At 48.4% G+C, this 12,041-nt stretch overlaps 1 protein-coding gene across 5 annotated transcripts in view; it reads left to right on the top strand.

Moving 5' to 3' along the window:
* Nucleotides 1–14: 14 nt before the first annotated feature.
* The window catches only part of TXNRD2 (thioredoxin reductase 2), a 71,780-nt gene continuing 59,753 nt past the window's right edge, over nucleotides 15–12,041 (top strand). For 3 of the 5 annotated variants that reach the window (XM_049865188.1, XM_049865186.1, XM_049865189.1), the window contains exons 1-2: nucleotides 15–108; nucleotides 4,498–4,566. In XM_049865188.1, the coding sequence (XP_049721145.1) occupies nucleotides 15–108; nucleotides 4,498–4,566 (163 nt within the window). The remainder of the gene's footprint in view (nucleotides 109–4,497; nucleotides 4,567–12,041) is intronic. The other 2 variants (XM_049865190.1, XM_049865187.1) reach the window with 1 other exon arrangement.

The raw sequence follows: 12,041 nt of genomic DNA, 5'->3' as shown, positions 1-12,041 counted from the left end.
TCGCGTAGGCGGCGATGGCGGCGGCTCTGTGGAGACGTGGCGGGCGCTTCCGCTGGCGTGCACCCGCCGCGGCGGGAAGGGTGCGGGGCGCGGCGGGGCCCGCGGCAGGTAGGGCGGGGCCGGGGGTGTCGGCGTGGGGAACTCGGTGGTGTATGGTTGCGTGGTGCGGGGGTGTGCGCGCGTACATCGGTCACTGCAGCTCTGTTCCCAGAAGGGGAAACTGAGGCGGGGGGGGGCCTGTCTGAAGCCCCGTGGGAAGAGTGACCTGTGCCTGGTGCACCTGTAACTCCTGGAGCTCCGCAGTCCCCACCTTTAAGCCCAATATTAACAATAGCGCTGATGATCTTGAGGCTGTCTCACCTGCAGCCATCCACTGCCTGCCAGCCAGCCCTGCCACCTCCTCCTGAGTCCCCAAGCCACTAGCGGCCGTTCATAGTAGACACTCAATACATGCACACGTAGGGAATGAAGGGACCCTAGGGAAGTGGATGGGCCCTGAGCGCCCACGTGTTGTGCTGGTGCTGCTGACCTGGGGGGTGGGTATGGGGAGGATGAGGAAATGTGCTAGTGAAATCACTGAGGGGCATTAACCAGACTATGACAATTTTCATGTAACCCTGAGTGTACTGAGTGACACCAGGGTCCCAAAGGAGGGGTTGGATGCTACGCCACCTAGGAGAGCTCATGCCCAAATTTGCAGGATGGGCTCCCAACAGCTGACCACAGCACCACCACAGCAGCTGTGGTGTGGTCAGTCCCATGAGTGGCGACCGCCCATAGGCCCTGCCCTGTGATGATGGTGATAGCACTTGACTCTCACATGAGTGAGTGTTGAGGGGCGAGAACTTTTTCATAGAGATGGTGTCGGTGGAGAAAGAATGGCAAGAGCTGACTGCACATGTAGATGGGCAAAGCTGTGCACTGTTGTGGTCCTGGGGAGCCTGAAACCTAGGACTATCCTTATGACGGCTTTTGCTTACCCCATGGCCATGCAAGACCTTGGAGCCAGTCTCCCTGGACATGAGAGCTCACTGGGAGTGCTGGAAGACAGGGTGTGGCCAGTGCAGCTACAAGCCCAGGGCTTTTCAGGCTGCTGGGCAGCCTTGGCCTTGGGGCGGAATATTTCATTTGGGGCTGGGCAGGAGCACTTCCCCAGGACTGCCCCATGGCAGCACAGCTGTGCTGGTAGAGAGGGAAGCCCCCACGTTAGAGCTTTGCTTCGGGTGATGAAGAAGGACTGGGTGTGCACAATGCCAACCCCCGACAAGAACGTCCAAGTCTGAGCCACGTCATGCAGTTCAGCCCTGCAGCTTCCCTGGGGTCAGGAGAACACCTGCCCTGTCCTCAGCCTCAGGATTGCCTGATGCTGCCCTTGAACGGGAGCCAGTGTTGTTGGCGTCACTTGTCCCCGATACCTGCTGCCAGGAAAGCGTGGGCGAGGAGAACAGTGCACAGGTGGCTGTCTGAGAAGGCCAGCACACCCGTGGGGCCACGTGGGGAGCTTTCAGCTGGCCCTTACCTGGGCAGTGTGTCCCCCACTCGTACTTTGTTTCACTCATGTGCTCCTGCTCTGCTGCTGACCCTGCACTAGGCACCAGGGTCAGAAATGAGCAGAAACTTCAAAGACAATGCAGTCAGGACTCAGGGGAGACCAGAGGCCTTGGACAGAGGCCCTTCTGGGTGTCCATGCCTGAGCCCTGAGGGCGGGTGGGGAGGGCTGCCTGGCTGAGGCTGTGACCTCAGCCAGAGCGGAGTGGGTACAGGCAGGCTGGGAAGCACAGAGTGCATAGCTATGGCACCAGGGAATGCCTGCCACCCACTCTTCTTAAAAAAGCCTCCGAATGCTGGTCTCTCAGAGTGTTTATCAGACTCACGGATCCCCGGGTGTCCCCGGTGTTCAAGTAATCCTGCCAATGATAAGCCCCATCTCTGCGTCAGCCAAGGGACCTGTTCTCTGTCTGATAGCAGCAGCAGCAGTAGGCCTCAGTGAGCCAGAGGCACGGCGCAGGCTGCATGCAAGACGCCTGAGCAGGTGGGAGGACAGGCATCTGCAATGGAAGGTAGGGATAGAGACATCCTCAGCAAAGCCCAGTGCAGTGGACTTATGCCCCTGCATCACCAAGTCAGCCCTCAATTCTCTGGCCACATATCAAAACCATCAGAGTTCTTGGGCAACAGTTTAGGCTGTTTACAATCTTTGAGTTGAACTTGGGGCCGGGCCTCCTTTTGACTTGGCTGTGTGAACTGAGTTGGCATGTGAGATCCCCGTGTGCGCATACACACATCTCGATGCACCACCACCTGATGACCTTGGGTGGGGCTAGCTGTAGGGTTCAGGTGCAGCAGAGTCCAGGAGGGCCCAGAGTGGCAGAGGGCAGGTCAGCTGCAAGCCACACTTGAGCTCTAAGGCACAGCTCCCGTGCCTCTGCAGGCCCAGGGGTCGGGGGTGGAGGGCATGCCATCCAGGTCTCTGGGTCTCTGGAGCCCGGAGGACCCCATGGAGCGCTGCCTCCAGGGGCATGGGACTCTGGGCAGGGGCTACAGGTGTGTCCTTGGCCACTCTGCCAGCCCAAGAAGGTTGAGGTTGTTTCAAACCAGTCTTCTCGATGGCAGACGCTGGGCTCTGCCCCTGGCGTGGGGAGGCTCAGCAGCCTGGGGATGGGAAGGACCCCGCTTTGATCACAGGACGCTGGGTGGTTGGGGCCTGGTATAAGCTGCACGGGGGCCGATGCATGTTGCTACCCTCTGTGCAACCGGCGTCCAGCCCTGATGCCCTGGGAAGGCAGCAATTCTGCCTCATCTGGGCAGACTCCTGCCTTGTTTTATACCCGAGACCCTGGTCAGCCATCCCCCACCACCCCTGCCCTCATACTGGTGACCACCACCAGTAGCTGTTGAGTCAACTGACTCATGGTGACCTCATGTGTGTCAGTGTAGAATTGTGCTACATGCGGTTTTCAGTGGCTGTGATCTTTTGGAAGTAAATCGCCAGGGCTTTCGTCCAGGTGCATTTGGGTGGATTCAAACCTGCTTCCTTTTGGTTAGCAGCTGAGTGCAGTAACCATTTGCACCACCCCTAGCAGTAATTCTCTGTTTTTCCCTCCTTCCTTCCCCAGAGAGCAGGTGGTTCCCAGTGCTTGGAGGTGTCCCCAGCCTTAGGCCCCAGTGACAGGCTTCCCACTTCTAGGGACACACCTTCTCTCCCCCACACTGCATCTTCCCTCCCTCCCTCCCCCACCCTCTCACCTCCCGCCCTTGCCACCCCCCACCTTCCTCTCTCACCCCCCTCTTACTTCCCTCCCTCATCTCCTGCCTCCCTCCCTCTACCCCTCCCTTTCTCACTCCCTTCCCTTAGGGTGTCTCTCCCCTGCCTTCCATGCCAGTAGCTTGCATAATAGTCACAGGTGGCACCTTCTCGGGGATAGAAAAGGTACGGAAGGATGAGGGCTACCTGGGGTTGGGGGGAACACCAGAGGGAGCCCAGAAGGGATCCAGGGAAGAGACCTGGGCCAGGTTGGGGACCCTTCTCTTCCACTCCTCCGAGTCCTCAGGGCAACCTAGGCACATGACCCCCCTGGCTTCCCAGTCTCCCCGTGCAGTGCGGCCTTCTCTGAGACGCTGCATCCACCAGGAGAGTAGCAAGGCCTGCTGTGTGTGCCACTGGCTTCTGGACAGCCTGCCTGCACCTGCCCTTGTGTCCTCACTCTGAAGAATAGCTTTTCAACTGAAAAACATGTCAGGCCAGGGAAAACATGTGCTTTGCACCTTTGGTTTAATTTTGTGTCTGGCTCTGATGCTAGCTGAATTTTGAGTTCAGAGGCGTCCTGATAGGTTTACTTCCTCTGGACATGGTGAGGGTTGCAGATGAGCTCACACGAGCCTGCGGGCACCCCTCACCCCCATACTCCTTGTTCTCTGGACTTGTGCAGATGGTGGGAACAAGTGCAGCCTTCTGCCCCAACGTGTGATTCATTATCATCCCAGAAAGTCACAGGCCAGGTCCCTTGTCCTGATAAAATACATCCTGTATAATGTTTAGGGGGCAGTGGCGGTGCAGTGGTAGAATTTTCGCCTTCCGTGCGGGAGACTTGGATTCGATTCCCAGCCAACGCACCTCATGTGCAGCCACCACCCATCTATCAGTGGAGGCTTGAAAGTTCCTGTGATGCTGAACAGGTTTCAGTGGAGCTTCCAGACTAAGACTAGGAAAAAAGGCCTGGCAGTATACTTCCAAAAATCAGCCAGTGAAAACCCCATGGATCACAGTGGTCCTATCTGCAATGGATCACAGGGATGGTTTAGGACTAGGCAGCATTTTGTTTCATTGTGCATGGGGTCACCATGAGTCGGGGGCTGACTCAGTGCCAGCTAACAACAACATGTAGCATTTAACCAACAAAGATTCCTGCCCTTTAGAAGTCATGAGCCCCCTTCTGGAACCTGTGCCCTGGACTTGTAGCTGGTTTCCTTCCTCTCACATCTCATCCTTCACCCCAGCAGGACAGCGGAACTATGACCTCCTGGTGATTGGTGGGGGATCTGGCGGCCTGGCCTGTGCCAAGGAAGGTATGTTAGCATCCTGTGTCCCTGCTGGCATAGCAGGGCCTTGAAGCTTTCGGGGTCACCTGAAGATAGCAGCGCTGTTCTCAGGGCCTGGTGGCAACGTGCTCTGAGTGGTGATGAGTGGATGCATTACCTCTGCAGCTGGTCTCCAGGGGTGGCCCATCCATTCTCAAAGCAAACCCAGGGCCTTGTCACCCTTGCGGGCTTGACCCAGCAGCTGCCTCACTGTTCCCTGCTCCCCACCTTCTCTAGCTATCTGGTCTACACAGCAGCCAGCCAGGGTGCACCATTTTAAGACCTGCATCCGAGCCTCTCCTCCTCTGCTTGAGCCCTCCAGGGCTCCTTTCAGCCACCAAAGGCCACCAGAGGGTCTGCCTGTGTTCTTGTCCGACCTCATCTCTCCCGACTTGCTCACACCACTCCTGCCCTTCTACCTCCGTACTGCTCTCAGCTACTTTGAGACAGGCCCCTTCGCTTCTGCCTGCCCACTCTCCTCCTTTGTGTTTCTGCAGCAAGGCTGCTAAGATAGTCCGACTGGAATGGCATGCCCTCGCACATCCGGTCCCCATGCCTGCTCTACTCTTCTCTTTCCTAGCACTGATCACTCTTCAGCAGAGACTCCACTGGGGCATTATGCTGGCTGTGTCTCATGTTCTTCTCAGCACCCATACAAGCCTGGACACGGTGGGTACTTGGTAAGGTTGTGTCAAAGGAGTAGGCTGGACCCAAAGGCCAAAACAGAAGGCATTGTGGTTTGCTGTTAGCCCATTGTAAACAGATGGCGGGGCTGAACCAGGACTCTCCTCTGATGTGAGGTGTCACTGGCCTCTGTGTGATAAGGAGGCAGATGTTGGGTGGATGGAAGTTGTGGTGTCTTAGTTATCTAGTGCTTCTATAACAGAAATACCACAAGTGGATTGCTTAACAAACAAATTTATTCTTTCACAGTCTAGAAAGTCCAAGTTCAGGGTGCCAGCTCCAGGGCAAGGCTTTCTTTCTCTATCAGCTCTGGGGGAATGTACTGGTCATCAATCTTCTCCTAGGTCTAACCTGATAAATCCACTCTAACATGCCAGTTTCCCTAAGCCTTTGGATACTTTCTTCTATAACATACCAAGGCGGGTCTGGTACTTCAACTTGATTTAGTGTATGTAGGCCACCGTGTAATTCATGCTTCAGTGAACCAACCAAATAAACTATTAGATCCTTTCCTGACTTCTCGAGCTGAAACTTTGAATGAAGAATCTATGCTTAGTGGGCCCATATCAATAAACTCAGACTGATCCAACTTTATGTTCCTTGTACCATTATCCCACACCCTTAATATCCATTCCCACACATATTCGCCAGGTTTCTGTTTGTACATATTAGAAAAGTCAAGCATTTCTTTTGGAGTGTAGTGTACACACTTTGTTCCTCATCTTTTGGGGCTTGCTGGGACTTAAGTCTAGTTATAGGTCTAGAAGCAAAGGTAGGTGGTGGAGTGTGTTTTGAAAACATTCAGCATTGTCTTGTAAGGCATCTGCCTCAGGCAATGCCCCAGGTGATGACTCAGACGGGTGGAGACAGAAAAGCAGGGCCCAGCATGAGTGGGAGATGACCAGGTGTTCTGGCCTGGAAACTGGGGTTCTTGAACATCAAATAATTGGATTTTAGAACCACAGACTGTGTAGAAGGAAATCCATTTTCCACGGCACTTGCTCTGAGTGGCAGATGGAGGGTGCTGGCCTGTTGTGGGGGCAGGAACCTGATTTGGGGGTCAGCGGAGGGGTACAGTGCCATCAGCCCCCTGGGCTGTCAAAACTACCCCAGGAAATGGGGTATGGGGGCTGTGTGCCCCAGTGGGCAGCACAGAGCCAGTTGCCCCTATAATGTCCCTTATAGCTGAAGAAAATTCTAGACCATGTGTCCATCTGTTATTGTGTCTCTAAAGAGAAACATGTGTCTCTGAACCTGAAACAGTTCCTGGGCTTGACTTTGTCTTACTAGCAGTGGCATTTCCCCCTGTGGATGACTGTATTTGGCAGCTTTATTGAGATATAATTTACATACAAGAAACTGTCAATATTTAAAGTGTACAATTTGATCAGTTTTGACACTCTTCACACCTGTGAGGCCAGTAGTACTGCAGTCCAGGTAGCGGGTATATCCATCACTCCCAGCAGTGTCCCTGAACCCCTTGGATACCCTACTGTCCCTCTTCCACCTCCCCAGCAGCCAGTGATCTGGTTTTTTTTCACTATGGAGTAGTTTGCATTTTCTGAAATTTTTTATAAGTGGAATGATGCTACATGCATTTTTATTTTTCTGGCTTCTTTCGCTCAGCATCGCGTTGAGATTCATCTATGTTGCTGTGTGTATTAGGAGTTCATTCCTTCTTATTGTTGACTAGTATGCCATTGTACGGGTATAACATAACTTGTTTATCCATGTACCTGCTGGTGAACACTTGAGTTATTTCAAGTTTTTGGCTTTTATGAGTAATGCTGCTATGAACATTCATGTATGTGTCTTTGTGTGAACATATGTTTTTATTTCTCTTGGGTAAATACCTAAAGATGGAATGACTAGGTCATGTGGTGTATGTCTTTGTTTATTTAGGTATTTTTATATGCAATATTTTATAGTTTTCAATGTAGAAGTCTTTCACATCTTTTGTCAGATGTATCCCTAAGTGTTTCATATTTTTTATAGCAGTTTTATTGAGGTATACCATACAAATCACCCTTTTAAAGTGTATAATTCACTGATTTTTAGTATATTCACAGAGGTGTACAACCATCATCAAAATCAATTTTAGAACATTTTTATCACCCCAAAAAGAAACCGTGTAGCAGTCTCCTCATTCCTTCCTCTTGCCAGTTCCTGGTGGCCACTGACCTCTATCTCTCTCTTTAGATTTGCCCGTTCTGGACATTTCACATAAATCAAATCATACAATATGTAGACTTTTGTATTGTTTCTTTCATTAGCATGATGTTTTCAAAGTTCATCCATGATGCGGCAAGTATCAGTACTTCATTCCTTTTTATGGCTGACTAATATTCCATTGTATGGCTATACCACATTTTGTTTATCCATTCATCAGTTGATGGACATTTGAGTTGTTTCCACTTTTTGGGTATTATGAATAACGTTGCTAGGAACATTCGTGTACAAGATTTTAGATGGACCTATGTCTTCAGTTCTCTTGTGTAGATGTCTAGTATAAAAAAAATGGCATGGAGGTATTTGACCTTGTCTAACTTTAGGAGGGGAGAGGAGAATCAAGATCAGCAACCCAAGGCTGATTCCTCTGAGGTAGAGGTCAAGCATAGTTCACTCTCCAACCTTTTCACCAATTCTGACACCAGCTGTCCCTCCAATGGCAGTCTCTACTTCTTTGCTAGATTTGATAAGTCCTTGCAGTGGCCACACAGAACTCACAGACTGTACTCACAGTTATGGGGTTTATTAGGGAAGTAACAGGTTATAGTTCAGGATCAAAATGACTTTGGATACAGCTCTTCAGTCAGGACAGCTTCTCAGCTGTGCCTGCAGGCAGGCTTCTCTTCTACCCTCTCAGCCCTTCGGCCATCAGCCTGGCCTCTGCCCTCCTCGGGCAAGGGTTAAAAGATTTTTAGTTCTGCCATTAAGTGCCCAGAGGCACCCCACTCCACCAGCAAGCCTCTTGTCCGAAGGTGCCCAGCTGTCTGGCTCCATGGGTCAGCACACCCACTGTAGCTGCCTCGCTTTGTGGACCAGGAAGCCCACTGCGCCATCCTGTGCCGGTCAGTCTGCTGGTTCTGCCGCTGCTGTTTCTCTGCCGATGCTTCTTGCTGTCTTGCTTCTCGCTGCCTCTGGTGTTACAGCTTTCACTGTCTGTCTCCTGGACCTAGGAGGTTCTCAGCACAGGGACTCTGGGTTCAAAGGATATGCTCTGCTCCTGGCTTTTCTTCTTGGTGGTAGTAAGGGGTCCCCTTCTCAGCCTCTGGGATTTGCTCATTTTAAGACTAGCAGAATGGCAAAACTAACCAATCCCCTCATTAGGGTTCCATACACCTTATTGGCATGGTGCCACCCTCACAAATGTTCCATGCACCGTATTTGCATTGTTAACAAGCTGTCCAATCCCTTTGGTGGGCCAAAAGCACCTTATTTGCATAGCCCCACCCAGTCATTCTGTGGGAGTCACAAGACCATGCATGGCTAGAAGGGTCATATTAAGTAATTCACTGCACCACACCTAGGAGTGGAATTGCTGGATCATATGCTAACTCTATGTTTACTCTTTTGAGGCATTGCCAAACTGTTTTCCACAGCAGCTCCATTTTACATTCCCATCAGCAGTGTATGAGAGTTCCAATTTCTCCATATCTTCACCAGCATTTGTAATCATCTGTCTTTTTTATTATACCATCCTACTGGGTGTGAAGTGATATCTCATTTTTTTGATTTGCATTTTCCTGGTAGCTAATGATGTTGAGCATCTTTTCATGTGTTTATTGGCCATTTGTATATCTTCTCTGAAGAAGTGTCTATTCAGAATCTTTACCTGTTTTTTTAATTGCGTTGTTTGTCTTTTTTATTATTGAGTTGTAAGAATTCTTTGTATATTTTTGATACTAGACCCTTATACATGATTTGCAGATATTTTCTCTCATTATGTAGGTTGTCATTTTACTTTCTTTATGGTGCCCTTTGCAGCACAAATTTTAAAAATTTTGATGAAATGTAGTGTTTTTTTTTGTTGATTGTGCTTTTGGTGTCATATCTAGGAAACCATTGCCTAATCTAAGGTCATGACGACTTATGTCTGTGCATTCATCTAAGAGTTTTATAGTTTAAGCTTTTACATTTAGATCTTTGCTCCATTTTGGAAGGATTTTTGTATATGGTGTGAGGTGGTTGCTTTAGAGTTTATGGTATATGTCTTAGTTGTCTAGTACTGCTGTAACAAAAGTATCACAAGTGGGTCATGCTTTAACAAACAGAAATTTATTTTCTCACACTTTAGGAGGCTGGAAGTCTGGAATCAGGCACTGGCTCTAGGGAAAGGCTTTCTGCCTCCGTTATCTCTGGGGGAAGGGCCTTTCCTCTTCAGCTTCTATTCCTTGGCTCCTTGGTGATCTTTATGGGGTGTGGCATCTATCTTCTCCTATCTCTGCTTGCTTATTTGCTCTCTTTCATATCTCAGAAGAGATTGACTCAAGATACATCCTACACTAATCCTGCCTCATTAATATAACAAAGACAACCTATTCCCAAGTGGGATTATAACCAGAGGCATGTTGTTGTTAGGTGCAGTCTAGTTGGTTCCAGCTCATAGGGGCACTGTGTACAACAGAAGGAAATGCTGCCTAGTCCCACGCCATCCCCACAGTCCTTGCTATGTTTGAGTCCATCGTTGTAGCCACTGTGTCAGTCCATCTTTTTGAGCGTCTTCCTCTTTTTCCCTGACCCTCTACTTTACCAAGCATGATGTCCTTCTCCAGGTGTCCCTCCTGATATAATATGTCCAGAGTATGTGAGATGAAGTCTCGCTGTCCTCGTTTCTAAGGAGCACTCTGGATGTACTTTGTCCAAGACAGATTTGTTCATTCTTCTGGCAGTCCATGGTATATTCAACATTCTTCGCTAGCACAGCACCATAATTCAAAGGCATCAATTCTTCTTCAGTCTTCCTTATTCACTGTCAAGCTTTCATGTGCATATGAGGCAATTGAAAATACAATGACTTGGGTCAGGTGCACCTTAGTCCTCAAAGTGACATCTTTGCTTTTTAACAGGCCCAGAGGTTAGGATTTCCAACACATATTTTGGGGGTGGGGGACACAATTCAATCTATAACAGTATACACCTTTAACTTACCACAGCCTACTTTTAAGTGACATACCCAGTATATAGTAATAAAACCTTACAGTCGTATTCATTCGACAGCACTGGGTACTGGGTTAGTCCTATTCATCCATTTGTCCCTGCCCAGTATTAAGCTGCTTGAAGTTGTCTTACAGCTCACTGGTGCCCTTTTCATTTTAAAAAAAAAAAGTGTCGCTGTTTCATTTTGGGTAGTTTCTCTTCCTATGTATTAAAATTTATTAATCTTTTCTTCTGCAATGTCTAATATGCTGTTAAATCATCCAGTGTATGTTTCATCGAGTATAGTTTTCATCTCTCATGTTCAATAAAATTCAATCTGGGTCCTTTTTTTTTTAGTATCTCTATGTTTTCCCTTAAATTTTTGAACATATGGAATACAGTTATAAGACCAGTTTTACTTTTCTGCTACTTGTGAAATCTGTGTCAGTTCTCTGTTAGTTTCCATTGACCGATTTTTTCCTCTTTATGGGGTATATTTTGCTGCTTCATTGCGTGCCTGATGATTTTTTATTAAATGCCAGACATTGTGAACTTTACCTTGTTGGGTTTTGGGTATTTTTCTTTTCCTATAAATATTTTTATAAATATTGTTGAGCTTTGTTCTAGGATACCGATAGGTTGTTAGGAGATAGTTTGATCCTTTTGAGTCTTTCATTTAAGATATCTTAGGCAGGTCTGGAGCTGTGCCCAATCTAACTAGGACTATTATATTCTCAACTACTGAGGCATGATTTTCCTGAATACTTATTACCCAGTGCCCTGTGAATTATGTGTTTTTTCCAGCCTGGTTTCTGGGAACAGGCAGTGTTCCTGGCCTTCTGCTCCTGGCAAGCACTGTCCATTTTAATTGGTTCAGCATCGGGTAGTTTCATCACACACATGTGCTGATCAGTCCTCAGCTGAATTCTTGAGGGGACCCCTCTTAGATCTCTTATCGTCTCTATACAGCTCTCTCCTTTCTAGTCCTTTCATCCTATGAACTCTAGCTGTCTTGGTCTCCATGGACTCTCAGTCTTGTCTCCTCAACTTAGGGAGTCTGCTGGTCTCTGCCTGGGTCCCCTTCTGTGCAAGGGCCTGGAGACTCTCCACGTAGTAAGCTGGGGCAGTAACAGGGTTCACTTCATTTGTTTCCCATCTATCTGGGACTACTGTCCTTTGTTGCCTGATGTCCAGTGTCTTGAAACCTATTGTTTCATGTATTTTGTCTGGATTTTTAGTTGTTTCAGGTAGGAGGGTAAATCTAGTCCCTGTTACTCCTTCTTGGTCAGACATGAAAGTTGGACATTGACATTTTTGAAGAATTCATGTGCCTGAGTTCTTAAGTCAAGTGCTAGAATCCTACTTTAACCAATTGGGCAAAACAGGTTTCTTTTTTTTAATTAACGTTATTTTATTATTTGTTTAGCTGTTATTGTATCATTCATACTCTCAACTGAATGCTTTTGAGAGAGAAGGGTCCAACACAGACTTGTCATGCATGATGAGTGCGAATCCAATCTGAAGTAGTAATATGAAGTCTGAAGTAGTAGCTAGCTTACTGGATGGACTAAAAGGAGATTGCAATTTTAAATAGTTATACATGTTAAATACTATTTTTCTTCCTAGAAGTAATTTGAAAT

Source organism: Elephas maximus, chromosome 22 (assembly GCF_024166365.1).
Source record: "Elephas maximus indicus isolate mEleMax1 chromosome 22, mEleMax1 primary haplotype, whole genome shotgun sequence".
Taxonomy (NCBI): Eukaryota; Metazoa; Chordata; class Mammalia; order Proboscidea; family Elephantidae; genus Elephas; species Elephas maximus.
The sequence above is the reverse complement of the archived record's forward strand: the minus strand, read 5'-3'. Positions and strand labels throughout refer to the sequence as shown.